Genomic DNA, 15,912 nt, shown 5'->3' with positions numbered 1-15,912 from the left:
TGCGTGTAAGAATCATAAGAAGAATTTAAAAAACTGGAAATAGTTTGTCTAAAAAGAATAAACTGATTAAAAATATACTTAACAAATTTATAACAAAAAAATATTTATCTTTGCGTTGAATATACTTAAAAAAAAACAAATACTTTAAACCCTGTTACAATTTTTGTTTAAAATTTTATGTAGCACTGTTAAAACAAATTAAACTATTAAATAAACAAAGTTAAAATCCAAACAAAAATTTGTAGCTTAGTTATTTAAGATTATTCATTTTTGTGCTTTTTCAACCTTTTAAAACTGTATATGTATTTTATGACACATAGTTACAATTAATACTAATATTGTTAGTTGTACTGACTATTTGTGAGTAAGACAGCAAGTCAAGTAAAAATATTAAAACACTAATTGTTTCATAAGATAAGTAATGCTGTTATCCCATAATTTAAGTATGTATTTAGTTCTATAAACTTTTAAACGTTTATTTAAAAGTATGAAATTTACTATATGTTTTTCATTTATTTTGTTAATATATAACTACGTGACTAAAAAACAATTAAAACTATCGATTTTTCTTGTTAAGTCAATTATTAGATTTTATGATCATCCTTATTTTAAAGACGTAAAATATGTATCTGATTAAATTTAAACAAATTAAAAAGATTGCCAAAGATACTACGTAGTAAGCAATTTGTAAGTATTTTATTTATAAAGCCTACAAACTTTTATTTTTGTAGACGCAAAATCTATTTATTGTAGTTTTTTATGGCTTCACGTAAGTATTGTGATGTTTTTTAATCAAAAGTCTATATAAAGCTTCATTTATAATGTTTGTCATATACCCAAACTACAGCTTTTCATATTTAGTTGCTATTTTAACCTAACAACAAACTATTAAATTTTCATTTGTTTTAACTCCAAAAAGTATACGTTGTAAACTTTTAAGTAACTTGTAAAATACTTACATTTTTGTTTATGAGTTACTTTTTTTAGTAAACCTGTAACAATACTAAGCATATTTCGTAAAGCCAGTTATTAAGCACCGGAATAAATAAATAAAACCTGTTTACTGAAAATATAAAGTTCAACTAAAACTAGTTTTGATCTCTTGGTTTGAAACTTTTTGAAATAATGTAAATCATTAAATAAAGTTTTGCAAAGCTTTAATTCTTTTATTATGTTTTATTCAATTAAATTAAACTATTCAAATTTTAACTGTACAGAGCAATAATTAGATTAAACAAAACAATAGGTTTGATCTAAAAAAAGCCTAGAATATTATAAAGCAAAAAAAAGGAGCTTTTTAGTCTTTAATAATGGACAAAAGTAAAAATAAATAATAACTTTGGTAAGCAAAAATTTTGTTGTCCATTTTTTTCTAGTATTATACTAACTTAAAATGTCATTTTCTATATCATCTAATTGTTTATACAACTGTTGTTTATCAATAATACAGCCATAACCGGAAATACGTGGCGTGTTCATAAACAAACTGTATATATAGTAAATTTAGCAACATAAATACTTATGTTAACTAATGAACTTTTTTCAGAATGATCATCTTTATTGTTTACTATAAGAAAGAAACATTGTATTGTTTGTAGTAACATAATTCGTCTCTCTATAACTACATGAATTAAGAACTTTATATTATTTAAGTTAAAATAAATTACAATAGAAATACTAAAAACTAATTACATCTAGAAAGAGTACAGATAAAACTTATTTAAATAAAAATAATTTATTTAATTTTTTTCTGATTCCTTAGGCATCTTGGGTGTGCTGAAGATTCTATAACTTAGTTTGTGGTGATGAGTAGTCCTCCGTTTACAAATTCAAGGTGCTTAAGACGAGTTTGCAAACGATTTTGCGTCGTAGTCTTGGACGACTAATACTAGGTTTAACTTGCGCTTGTTACTTATCTTTAAAAATGAAAAGAATAATTTAACACAACCTCAATTGGCTTAGGTTAGTGTAAATATTTTCGAGACTATATATTTTCAGCATTTTTCAATCGCTTATTCTATGTTGCCGTTTAATTTGTTATGAAGAACTATTGTTTTAGTTTATGTCTTCATTATGTTAAAAAATAACAAGGTTCACTTTTTGCTATCGTACAGCAGAGTACTTCTGATAAAGACACAACACAAAGCCGACTTAGTGCAAAAACACAGTTTGCTAATTTTCCAAATTCTTGCAGACTGTTAAGCAAATGTGTCTGAAGCTTGTGTTGAGACAAAAGTTATTTTTAGTGTCTGCTGATGGGTTAGATGCTTAAGCCAATGTATAAAAATTATATATACTTTTAATGCACTTGTTATCAATTTTAGTTGCTCATAAAACATCTTTTTCATAGCTTAGCATTAAAAATTTGTGATTATTAAAACGTCTATAACATGAGTATGCACAGGAGATAAGCATTTATATTTGCAGATTTTTTTGAGAGCCAACAAAGCAGCATCATCAGTAAAACGTAGATCTTGTACGGTGAACCTATTCACCTTTTGCTTTCGACGTAAAAACTAAATTTTGAAAGAAAAATCACACATTCAACTTTTTAGATAAAAAGTGGTCATAAAGTATTTAACAAAATTTTATTATTTAAACTAAAAATTAATGAAACTAAATATATATTCATGCACTAAAAACTTTGGTTTAGCCGACATAAAGGCTCAGTCTCCTTTTATTTTGCTTTATTATACCGTTGAATTAATACTTTTGTTTAAAAAAAAGTGTTCTATTCCTAGAAAAATTTATTAGTTTATTTTATCAAAGAAGATAAAATAAATAAATAAATTTTCGGCTGGCTTGCTATATTAATAAATAAATAAAAAAATTAAACTCTTTTAAAAATATTAAATTAATATCAATTAATGTGTCTGAGCTTTATTTTCAAATTACTTTGTCACATAAGATTTAGGTAATCACAGTATTTAAGCTTTGTTTTAATTTTTAATTATAACTAAGAATAATTTAGTCCTGGACAAGACGTTAAAAAGGTTTTAAGTGATAAGCGACTTGATAGCCGAAAGGTTTTTTGCGAAAACAAGTCCTAGGACTAAATGTTTTAACGCTTTTTTGTCATTTAATAAAGGTAATATTCAAGGTGGTCTTTAGAATTAATTTAAATGAATGAAAAAAAAAGTTATTAGGCCTTTATTAATAAAAACCATTAACTTAGGAATAGTGTTTTTGTTCAAAGCGGCTCCCACAGTCACCATCAGCACTAAATTAAACTACACGATCATCAACAACAATTCATGTGATATTCTGCGACCTGGTTCTGTTTTCGTTATGACATGTTAGGCATAACTAGTCACAATAAGTTCGACTCAAACCAAGCTTGTTTAATTGAACATTAGTACTGAAGCGTTCGCTTAAAAAGACGAGTGTTAACTCTAATCTCACATTAGGAATGTCAAATATAACGTTGAGTTGTTATAATTTAGCTGCATCATACTTTCCTGGTTGAAACGTGTAAAAGGACGCTTTAATTTAAAAAAAGGAAGCAAATTTAGTTAAACAACTCGTCGAGACTATGTCTGATTATGAGAGCAAAACCAGGTTGTACAATGTCACATAGATTGTTGTTTACGGTCGTATAGGTCAATTTAACGGTTATTTAAATCAGAAAATAAAAACTATCTTTTGTTACACAAACACTGACACTTTTATGGTGTGATGATCTTAAGTTATAAAAGTTTATGACAGTATAGTAGGCAACGTGATAAGTTTTGTTAAAACGTCAATTAGGTTATTAGTAGATGTTGACAACTAATTCAGCCAGCTACCTTTAAATAACCTTTAACTAAATAGTTTTAGTTATAAACTGGCTGTAGATTGATTTGTTTCGAACTATAAGTTTGTGTATTGGATTACAAATACTCCTGTCCTGGATATGACATTAAGTTTTTCTGGTGTACGAATCGATAACTAAAATGTTTATGTTTTTTAGTACACCAGGTCCTTGGACCAAACTTTTTAAGCTTATTTTTTGTCGTTCAATAAATATTACTATTCCCAAAGTTCCGACAAGAGCTTTTATAATACTTAAACTCATAACAAAGAGAGAAAATGGTTGCTGTTTAACAGAGGGTTATGATCCTAATATTGACAAATCTTAAAATCAGATTATTAAAGATAACCTTAGTATACAGTAGTGTACTATATAAAAAAATTCCAGGGTACTGTAATTATAACAGTTTTTATAAATAACCTTCCTGCTTAATAAAACAAAAAACTTTCAGTGTGTATTTTCTAACTAAATTTTTTAGCTATCTATGAGTAATTTTTTTCAAAGCAAGTGTTAACATATATTATAAGTGATTAAATAGAGGTGAAAAAATATCTTAAAAAACTTGAAACTAAAATTTTTTTACTATAGTCTTTTTTTTAAATATACAACACAAATACCGTTTAAAGTTTATTAAACTACTTTAATTTATTTTCAGCTGTCTTACTATTTAAAAAAAAGAGTTTCAATAGTTTATTTAAAAACCAAAAAGCTCAATATATGAATCAGCATGAAAACAGTATATAAAGTTTCAATTTTTAAGTAACAAATTAAAAGAATAGTTTTATTACTTAAATTGAGCTCTTATTTACTAATAAAAAATCTAGGGTACATGAGTAGTGAGTACTACTATATAAGTTGTTTAAAGCTTTGGTTTGACCCCTTATATATTTATTTGCTCAAAAAGTGAGTTTTATTTTTTAAAGCTTTGCTTAAGTGTTTTTTTATAGTTTTAACTTCTGTTAAATGATTTAAATTGTTAAACTTTCAAGGCAAATATTGTTGAATAATTATATAAAATAGTTTTGCTATTTTTTTTTTTTGTTTTTTATGACACTTTACTTAAGAAATAATAAAATCTACTATTTTATACTTCATAAAACTCATGAAGTAGAGCAGCATTAAAGTTTTATTTATAAAATATTAAAATTTTCTAAATTTCTGTTTGCGTATCTTTTGTTAGACTTTTATCATATTTTTTTAAAATTGTTTTATAATCTGCTTAACTTTTCGCGCTAATAAAACTTTGCTTTTACCTAATGCGGGTTGTTTAATACTAATTCAACAAAGTTTTTCAACAGAATTTAATCTTTTTTTTCTTCATATAAATTTTGCAGTTTTGCTTTTTGATATAGTTTTTTTAATAAAACATTAAGGTACCAGTTTATAGGTTTTTAAAGATCAAGACAAATACTGACAGTTATCCTTTTCAGGCATCATAACATCTAAAAATATTGTAAAAATTATGTACTCAACAGGCTCTTTATTTATTGCTTGTCCTGTAGCTTTCAATAAAAGTAGAAACTGAATTTTTGCAATAAAAATTAAGCATGTTTAAGTCTTTATTTAAAAGAAGTTATTTCTATACTACAGAATCAAGTGAAATAAGTATTTCTAAATTTTATGTTCCGAGTTATTAGGCTGACTAACATCAGTCTATAATCTGCAGTTTTATGCAATTGACCGTCAGTTAAAAAAACAGTGGACTCTACCTTTAATAATTTTTATTTTGTTCTGTTGTTTTTTTTCACAGCGCTCACCTTTAATACAGTCAAGCCAAAAAAAAGGTCGTATAAATTTATTTAGTTATACCAGTAAAACTATGAAAATTAAGATTGCTTTTACCTATACTTTTTTAACTTCTAAACTTAAGTTATATTTTCACAATATTTAAAACTAGATTACTACGAGTATATAGCATTTTATGTCATAGTTTTTAGTTAATTATCAATTTGACTCTGAGGTCTGTACAGTGCTAATTAGTTTACTTAAGTCGAAATAAATTAAATCCCTTCATGTGTAATTGATGTTTTTTTTCTAATTCGAGCTTTACTGTCAAGCGTTTATATAAACAAATCTGTTTTCGGAAATTTACAAACTTTAAAACTTCTTAGTTTTTGAATTCCTGCGTATTTCTATACGGCTTTTTAGATAAAACTAAGAAACCTACTTACAAATAGTTGAAGAAAATACTAATTAGTACAACCCTAATTTATTTGAATACCAAAATTTTGAACGTTCTGTATAGATGCAACCGGTTTGGGTAAATAGTATATGCAGTCTGTGTTAGTAGACACTAAGCTTATTTTAAATTAGCAACCTGTTAAAAATAAATTCACATCAATCTTAAGTTTCTAGCTGGTGTCTTTAAAATGAAGTTCTTTAGGCAGTTTTCTACTAGAGATATTTTAATTTTCTACTATAAATCAAAAGTAATTTACTTATCGTCCAGTATTATTTTTATTAAAGTGTTATTAAGTGGTAACTGATTGTTAGCTATAAAGAGCTAAGCTTCTCTTTGAATAATAAAAAAAAGTATTTTAGACATCAAATATTTTAGTAAGTTTTCAAGACATTAGTAGGAAGCAAGAAAATTATTTAGACCATAGTATTAGAATTCGCTTAAACTTTCTGATGTAATATTTTTCAACTAATGAACTGCTTCTTTTAACTTAAGATAACAAAAGCTTTAAAAACATTTTACACTTTTCGTTATTATAAAATGTATGTAAGTACAACTACATTACTCTTAATCTCTGGTGTTGAAATACAGTACAACTGTTTAGGAAAATCTATATGAGTAAACATGTTTTATTAGTTGAATAATTATTTGTTACATAGTAATGACCGTACGGAGTTCTACGGACAAACATGAAAATTAAAATACCAAGCACATTTAAGAAATTTTATAAATTTTTGTTAAGTAAATAATATTAAAAATCAAACAAAATTTTAGCAAAAATAATGCTTTTGTCATTTTATTACAGCGATGTATATTATAAATGCACTAAAACTATTTAAGTATATCAATCTTTTAACAATTTAAATATAATTTTGGATTTTTTTTTGACTTAAAAATTAACTAAAGATAAAACTTACTAGAAAAAAGTTAACGATGTACTGGGAAGTTTAACTTTTAAAAGACCTGTATTGCATTGTTTAGTATTTGATTTAGAAAAAATAGCTACACTTTACATTATTAATGTATATATTTTAAATTTTTGTATAAAATGTTATTCCTGCAATTAAAGTAAATTTATATATTTTGCAGAATATTTAAAAGAATTAACTAAAATTTGATTACAATTTTCAAAACCGAAAATTGTAAAAAAAATTAAAATAGCCAAATTTATTTAAACACCTTTAAGTAAATAAAAGATTAAGGTTTAGTGTAAGATAGACATTTTTTTTTACATATTTTTGTTATTTAAAGCAATGTTTTCATTTACATAGGACATTTATAATTACTTAAAATAAACATGACAATGTATCTTAGGATCTTTAAACTAGTGGTATTCACGAAAAATTAAAACTAAACATACTAAACTATAGTAAGACATTTCTGTGCCACCCAGGCTAAAAATTTCCAAAAACTTTTTTTTCTACTCTATACATAAACTTCAAGATATAAAGTGTAAGTTTCAAAATGATTTTCATTCACCCCAAAGTAAATTTTATGCACACTGCTTAAGATAATGTGAAAGTAGTGTTTCCCGTAAAAAATTATCATACACATAAACGATAGTTGTCAATTTTTGTGTACATTATAATCAAAATAATGTTCTAATGCTTGCTAGCCAGTATTTATTTCGGCCATCATCAGCAAAGTTGAGATGTTTATCCCATCGATACAATGAACTTCACCGCACGACCAACAACATCCGAGACAATACGACCGGTTTTGTCATTTTTAGGACTCATCAGGTAGGCTTAGTCGCGAGAAACCGCTGTTGTGATAAAACGAGCGTGGAGAGTAGAATCTCACATTAAGCTGTGAACAATTTGCCTGCGTCAATTTTTCGAACTTTATCCATAAACCGTCGCTTCAGTGCATTCCATTTAAGCCCGCTTGGTTTAGATCACGACAACGGTTTCTCGCGACTAAGCCTGCCTGATGAGTTCTAAAAAGGACAAAAAAGTCGTAGGTTGTCTCAGATGCCGTTGTTGTTGGTCGTGCGGTTAATTTTATTGTTTACTAACGCTTGCTAGAAATAGGGTATCTAAAAAACATAATTACTAGTAGTAGTATCAAGAATAAAACTTGAGCATTTGTCAAAACACATTCTATCTTTTCTTCTCAGAGCATAGGAAAACACAATATTAGTTTTCTGAACACAATTTTTAAAATAATAAGTTTTAGAAACATTCAACATTTAAATAATACAAGTAGATTCTTTTGTATTAAATAAAAGCGTGATAATCCTGAATGAGAAAAATTACATGTTACATCAATTACTGTTCTACTTTATTTATTTTTTAACATCACTAATGTCATATACTTTGTTATCAAATCGTAAGAAATTTTAACTAATTTTTAATTATAAAAAAATAACAATAACTGTTTCTTATAGGTATAAACTAATAATATATTATTATAATAACATATTGTTACAGTACTCTTTCTTTTGGAAACTTGCATATGTTTCTATGTGTTAACAAATTAAAACACTTAAACAGAGCTCTGTAGAAAAATAAATACTGTAAGGTAAGAATAGAAGCTAAAGTAGGTTTATGTATAAAAGCTAAGAGAAGTATATATGTGTTCACTAAAAATAAGCATAATTACTATAGTTTTATGCTTAGTAATAGATACAATGTATGTTGTTAAATCCAGCTGTTACAAAACTATAAAATGTTTATACTTTCTTACAATTTATTTTTTAAGGATTTAAAAAACTAAATACTTTTATAAAAGTCAGATTAAACAACATGTATGGTATCGATTATTATCCATATAACTACAGTAATTATGCTTCTTTTAGTAAACACGTATATACTTCTCATAGCTTTAAACACATCAACCCACTTTAGCTTCTACTAGTATATTATATTAAAAAAAGTTAATTGCTAAACAAATATATACTTTTACTTTAGCTTCCTCACAATATTTACTTTTTTACGGAGCTTCGTTGAAGTGTGTTAACTTGTTAACACATAAATCATATGTTAGTTTAATAAAGAAACAGTGGTGTGAAATTTTGTAATTGTGTATTTCAGTAAACTTGCTTTGCTAGGATCTCTATAAGCAAATGTTTAACTTTAAAACTAGATAATTAATCGATTATTATAAATATTAACACTAGGTTTATTATCAAACTAAGAATAGTCACTAAAATCGAGAAGTTGATGTCATAAAAAGAATTTAAGACTTACTTATGATATATCGGCACAACAAATATAAATTAAAACAATCAATTATGACTATAAAAGCCAATTTGTAACTAGTGTAGTCATAACGATAGTAAGGGTTCAAATTGACTTCTTAGTAAGCTTTTTAAATACTGTTTTATATTGTTTAAAATATGTTTTGATAATATACCAATATGTACCAAAGGAAAACTTTTAAAATTATATTAAAACTATTCAACTAGATAAAAATTAAAAAATAATAAATTATAAAATTTTAATTTATAAAAAATCCATATTAAAATGTAAAGAACTTGCATCTAAACCCAGTTCTGTTTTAGTTTTGCTAGGTCTATTCATAAAATAATAATAAATAAAATAATCTTTGCACTTAAAGCAACTTTCTTTTACAAAATTTTGAAAATATGTTGCATTCCTATTGATATTGAAAGGTATACAAAACTAGAAACTTTTGAAAATAAAATAATTTATACTAAAAAACTGTTAAAAATATTAAAAAAGCTTAAAAGATAGTTACAAGAAAATAAGTAAGTAAAGAGCGATTAAAAACGTATTTATGAGCTAGTTTGTTTTAAAGTTTATAATGAAAAAATCTTATCAATTTTTAGTTTAAATAACTAAAATTATGCCAAGTATATTTTTAATTTATAATATAAGGACAATTAATACTATAATTTCAGAAAAGTACAAAAGTTATTCTTTTACAAACTTTAATTTTTTCTACTAAAATTTTGAACTTTTTTATAAACAAATATTATCGAACAGCAAAAACAACTTTTTTTAAATTATTTAGTGCGCTTAGTTTTCGTTGTGCATTCTTCTATTAAGAAGATTAAACAAACTAATAATATTGCATAAATATTTAAATCTTTTCTTTTGTTTATAAAACAATTTTAAAATGTTATCTGACTTATTTTCAAGATTGTCTCTCTTTGAGGCAAAAAGTCAGTTCAAAAGGAATAAGTTTATCATAAAATAGAAAAAAATGAGTTAAAACTGAAAAAATTATCGTTAATCGAGCTTAAATGTTTAAAAAACTATAATTATAACAAAATAACTTTATATCTAGTCTAAAAAACCATAAGTTTTAAGAAACAAGATTTAAGATTATAGTTATTTGTACTCAAGTTTTTAGAGGTAAAGATTACTTTATAAAAGAACTTTGAGTAAATTTCTCTATATTTTTCAAAATTTCAGTATCTAAGCTAAAAAGGTAGTATATTTACTTTAAATTAATTTTATAAAATCAAAGTAGTTAAAAAGTTAAAACAATTTTTTTATTTAAATATAAACTAAATTTCTTGAAGCAATCTTTTGTATATTTATACAAAACATCTTTGTGAAAAATTTATTCTCATTATGGTTGTAATTAGCTTCGTTACTGCTAAACTAAAACTCTTTTATTCCAAAAAGTTTTCTTCCATTTACAATTAGTGTTTAAATTTATAAGTAATTCTTTCACAAACTTACCTAATTAAAATATAAAACAAATAATGATTGTTTACATTCAAGTTGTTTTCCTAAAAATTTTGGTTAAACATGCACAACTCGAAGTACTTCAGCAGTCGTAGGAGATGTCTGCTCGTCAAACCACACAGTTGCTTTAAAATCATCTACTGGCAGGTAGTAAAGTCGATCTTCGCACTTCTGTCTTCTATAGTTTGACCTAGGATCTTCAACTAGAATTGAGGTGATGGACTTGACCAAGTTTGTTGTAAAATTTTTATCAGCTTCTATATTTTCAATATCATTTAGAGCTCTAGGAGTGAAATTTACTTGGATTGATGTATTTTTACCAATCCAATCAGCAATCTTTATTTCTTCTTTAACAATTGTAACGTTATTACTGTTATTGACTTCTGTGGATAGCTTCCTTTCGCTAGGGCTGTCATAAGTGGGAATATAAGGTTTGATATCTATGATTGGTGTGCCTTCGATAATATCAATTCCTGATACATTAACTACGTCATGGTCCACTGACTCCAAAGTAGCCAAAGTGAGTCCAATAGGGTTAGGTCTGTGTGGACTTCTAGTGGAAAATACCCCTGTTTTTTTGCCATTCATTCTAGGTGGTTTTACCTTTGCTTTAATGCCTGTTTAAAGTTTTTATGGCAGTTTTAGTAATTTTAATCAATGGATAATAGTAGAAAAAAAATGTGTATTTTATTCAAAAATATAAGGCTAAAATAAAAAAAATCTATACACTTTTGATATTAAAGCAAACGAAGTTACCTATTACAGAAGTTTACATTACAAATCAATGTAAAAGTCAAAATATATCAAAAAATGATAACAACCATGGTTCAAAATAATCTTAATAAACCTTTTGTCACTTATTATGTAAACAGCAATTTAACAAAAGTTTAAATAAAAATGTCTTTAAAAGGAAAACAGTTATGAGTTATTAGTATAACTAATAATAAATACATATTAATATTTTTTTTTGCTTAATTATCAATTACATTAAAAGAACTTTGCAAAAAAATTTACTATGTGATACATATAAATATCATAATAGTTCTTAATAAACCATTAAAACATTTAAACTATTTACAATATTTAAAAAAAGATTCATGTTGAACACAAATGAATTTTTATAAAAGCTAAGCATTATACAAATATGTGGTACAAAGTTACATAACAAAGGGTTGCAAAAGGTTTTTTGCAATTTCTTCAACGTTAAAAAAAAATAAGTTTTTGGTTAGTTTTTAAACTAAAATTACACTTATTATAAAAAAATGTCTTAAATAGTAAAAAAATAATTAAAAGATATTATAAATGTGTTTTTTAATAAAAAAATAAATGTTACAAGAAATGTTTTGTCTTAGGATAGCCTTTTGTACCTAATTAAAATTTGGTTATTTGCATGTAAAATTTGTTTAAAATTCCAGGTTTTTCTAGGTTTTATTTTAAATCTCTCAAATTTCAGGTTTTTATTGGCTTTAATTGTCAAATGCTAGGTTTTTTCAATACTTCAGGTTTTTTGGCAACCCTGATTCTATGTAACTGTACAGACTTCAGTTAATTAAATATTTTAACCTGTGTTTTCATTTAGATGAAAATGAAACAAGATCCAAATGTGTGAGAAATCCTTTAGACCTTCAAGGCTATGATTTGCATTGTTAAATGTGGATTTTAGAATTTTTATTTTGCCTTTTGAAGAGGGACACACTGTAGGTTGGCGAGGAGTTCCATTTTTGGTTTTAAAACAGCTCTCCATATAGCCAACAGCATTCAATTGTAACTTGGAAAAATCTTGTTTGTCTTCATGTACTCTCTTCATTGTTTTAATTTATATTTTTCTGTTGGTGTGTGATAAAATTTTAGAAATTTAGTAAAATAAAAACAAAGGAGAAATAAAAAATGTTCTATTAAAACAACTAAATAACTGTTTATATATCTCTATAGTTTCAATCTCATTAGTTAAATTAAAACAAAATATTTTGTATTATGCTAGTTTTTTAATATTATATCCAGATTTAATCAACAATTATAAAACTTTAGATAACATAAAATACAAATACTTTTAGTAAGTTATATCTCAAAAAAAAAAAACAGAATTTAGATGTATAAACACTATAACAATGGTCTATAAGTAAAAATTACAAACAAAAACCTTTTTTTTATTTACTGTTGTATATTTATCAAGATTAAAGCATCAAAAATTATACTAAAATGAATTTATAGTTGTAATTTTTTTTTGAATATTTAGGAGAGCTTGTTTATATCCAGAGTTGCCACTCATTTTTCTAAAATTTTTCCATGTTTTTATAAGTACATATTTTAGGGTCTATTTTTAGTATTAAGATAAGTTTGAGGTAAGAAACTGCATTAAATAGCATAAAAACATTAAAAAGATACTGTAAAACTACTTTAGTAATGTTTAAAAAAAAAATTTGGTGATGACAGAACTTTTTTATTTATATGAAAGATTTTTTGAGTCAAATCAAAAATTTACTACCTAACATTTGAAAATTTTTAAAATTCCAGGTTTTTCTCATGAGAGTTGGAATTAATTTGAAGTGGAAAAACCCACCTAAACGTGAATTGCTGAACTTGCATATAGATTCTATTCTTGATTGTAAAATTGAAGGGGAATGGAATGCTTATAATGAAAAGTCTTTTTCATTGACAAACCATAACCAAATAGATTTTTTAGTAAATCAGATGTCTTTAACAGAAAGTTAAATGGTAGTTTTTTAAATCTTTAAGAGTATTATGTTTACCTAATTATTTCAAACAGATAGCCCATAATATTTAATTATGTGACATTTTTTTTATACTAAAACTTTTAAACGTATAAGTTATTTCGCAATAATGTTAAGTGTTAAAACTAAATGATACTGTACAATGTTTGTCTTATTTTGAAATGTTCTTTATTTCTTTCTAAAAGTCTTTATTCTGCAATCATTAACTTAATGTTCAATGCCATACACCATTATCTTGCCTATAATAAATCATAACTTTTTATATTTTGTTACCTTGTTGTAATGCTAATTGAATAATTATTTAAGGGTTTTCAAAAAATAAAGCTAAATGAACTATGACATCAAATATCCCTCCAATATAACCACATCATATACCACATCAAATATCCCACATCATCTAAATTTTTAAAGGTAAGTAAAAATATTTTTTTTTATTAACATCACTAACAAGCTATGCTTTTTAATTTCCAAAAAGCACAATTTTGCAGACAAAATTTGCACATTTAGGGTTATTATGACGTCATAACAAATCAAAAGCAGTTAATTTGTCTTTAAATCTAGTCAATAAACATATGCTATTATTTAAGATATAAATTATAAGTCTACTACACGTATAAGTAACTTTATTAGTGTTTAAGTCAAAAAATCGAAAAATATATGATTTTTGGGGTTGAAATTAGTTTTTTCGGAGGCATACTTTTTTATGTAGTTTTTATTTTTTTAGATTCTTCTTAATCAAGCAAAAACACATCCAAATCATATGGACTCATAAGTCCAGCAAACATCACCCAAGTACCCCCACCCCTAAAACAGGTCCCAAAGTATAAAATATTTGTTTGTTTCTAAACTTGAGGCAAACTTGAGAAAAATAACTACAAAGTAGAGCAGGAAAAGACTAGAACAAGTGTTTAATAATGTGATTTAATACATAACTTACTGAGAAAAGGAAAGTTTTGTTTGTCAAAGTTACTGCATAAATACCTATAAAAATTTGCATATGTACAGCTGTTGATGCGCAGAATTAGGGTGCAAATTAATTTCATTAAGAGCTAACAAGTTACAATTAAAGTTAAGAACTTCCCTTAAATAAAATTGTGACATAACATTATATAGCTAACAGTAAAAACAAAAAATATATATCTTATAATTTAAATACTGTTACCAGACAAAAAGTTAAAAAATTTTAAAAAAAATTACACTTTTTTTATGGTAAAAAATACCAGCCCCTGTTTTTACCTTTTGTAAGATAAATTTTATCTTGGTAAAAGCAAAAGTGTTATATTATGTGCAATTATCTGCCCAATTAATACTTAATTTTAAAAAAATTCTAGTTGACACAACTTTTTTAAAACATGTATAAAGCTAAAATCTCAACAATAATAACCATTGGCATTACAACAAATAGTCTCAACAACAACAATCCAATTATGTGACAATTGCCACAAAATTGAACCAACAATCAGTAGTTGACTAAGCACCCACACTAAATTAATTTCATTATAAATGCCTCAATTTTTAAATAATATCTTAATAAAGAATGTTATACAACAACTATTTTACTGTAGTAATACTAATAAACTTTCAAAACTATTTAACAAAATTGAAAATTCTGAATTGTAAATGTATAATTTAAAACATTAAAATTTTTATTATTTAAATAAACACTCTTTTACTGCAAAGCAGATTTTCGATTTATTCAAATAGAATTAATTCAATTTCCTTTTTGGATAGAGTACCCTGTCAAGTTAGTTTTTATCTCAATATTTAATTTAATACATTATCTAAAACAGGCAAAAAAAAAACTTTAGTATGAATTTTAAATAAGTTCTGCAAAAAAAAATTAGAAAACAGTAAAACTATACTTATGCATACTAATAAACCCTAACAAGTTAGTTTTTTTTTTTCTTATCAATAAACTAATATTAGCCTAACATAAATATAAATACAATTAACTAGACATATACTAAACAAACATGACAAATACTAAACAGATTTAGGCTCTACAAGTCACAAATTAATAGCATTCTTAATTAACTTTTCATCGAGAGTTTTTTTCTAGCTGTAACTAAACTCATCCTTTCTAAAGTACTTAAAACATTCTGGAACACTAGTCTACCTCTTAGGACCCCAATACAGTAAGCTGCCACCTACTTACACTTTTTGAACACAGTGCAAAGTTTGCAACCAACCTTTTGAACCTAGAAAATTTTGGTCATTTTTTACCTACATTAAATCGAATTGAACATGGTAAAAGCCATCAACGTTTATAAAAACTATTGGAGCAAAATGCCCAATAACAAAAACTTTAACAATAAAAACTAAGCATATTTGGTGAAAGTGTATTAAAAGTCTTGAAGAGTATTTATTAAATGTATGTATTTATATGAAAGTATTTATTTATGTATGTATACTTATATTCAATCAAATTTTTCTAAACATTTATTGTACCTTTAAAACTTATAAAGTTAATACAACTATTTACTAATTTCAAATAAATAATGATTTGTGAAAATGTTTATCACATTTTATCAAATTGAGTGTTTAATTTTT

General features: G+C 25.2%; 1 protein-coding gene across 1 annotated transcript; it reads right to left on the bottom strand.

Annotated features, from left to right (window-relative positions):
• Positions 1–10,518: 10,518 nt before the first annotated feature.
• Positions 10,519–12,437, bottom strand: LOC145838753 (tRNA (adenine(37)-N6)-methyltransferase-like). Its single transcript, XM_082946376.1, has 2 exons — positions 12,194–12,437; positions 10,519–11,247 (listed from the first exon to the last, which is right to left on the bottom strand). Exons 1-2 carry the CDS (start codon positions 12,435–12,437, stop codon positions 10,688–10,690), a joined length of 804 nt encoding a protein of 267 aa, XP_082802502.1. The 3' UTR covers positions 10,519–10,687.
• Between the last annotated feature and the right edge of the window lie 3,475 nt (positions 12,438–15,912).

The sequence above is a fragment of the Thalia democratica genome, chromosome 6, assembly GCF_965202585.1.
Source record: "Thalia democratica chromosome 6, ktThaDemo2.hap1.1, whole genome shotgun sequence".
NCBI classification, from domain to species: Eukaryota; Metazoa; Chordata; class Thaliacea; order Salpida; family Salpidae; genus Thalia; species Thalia democratica.
This window is presented reverse-complemented; position numbering and strand designations above follow the sequence as displayed.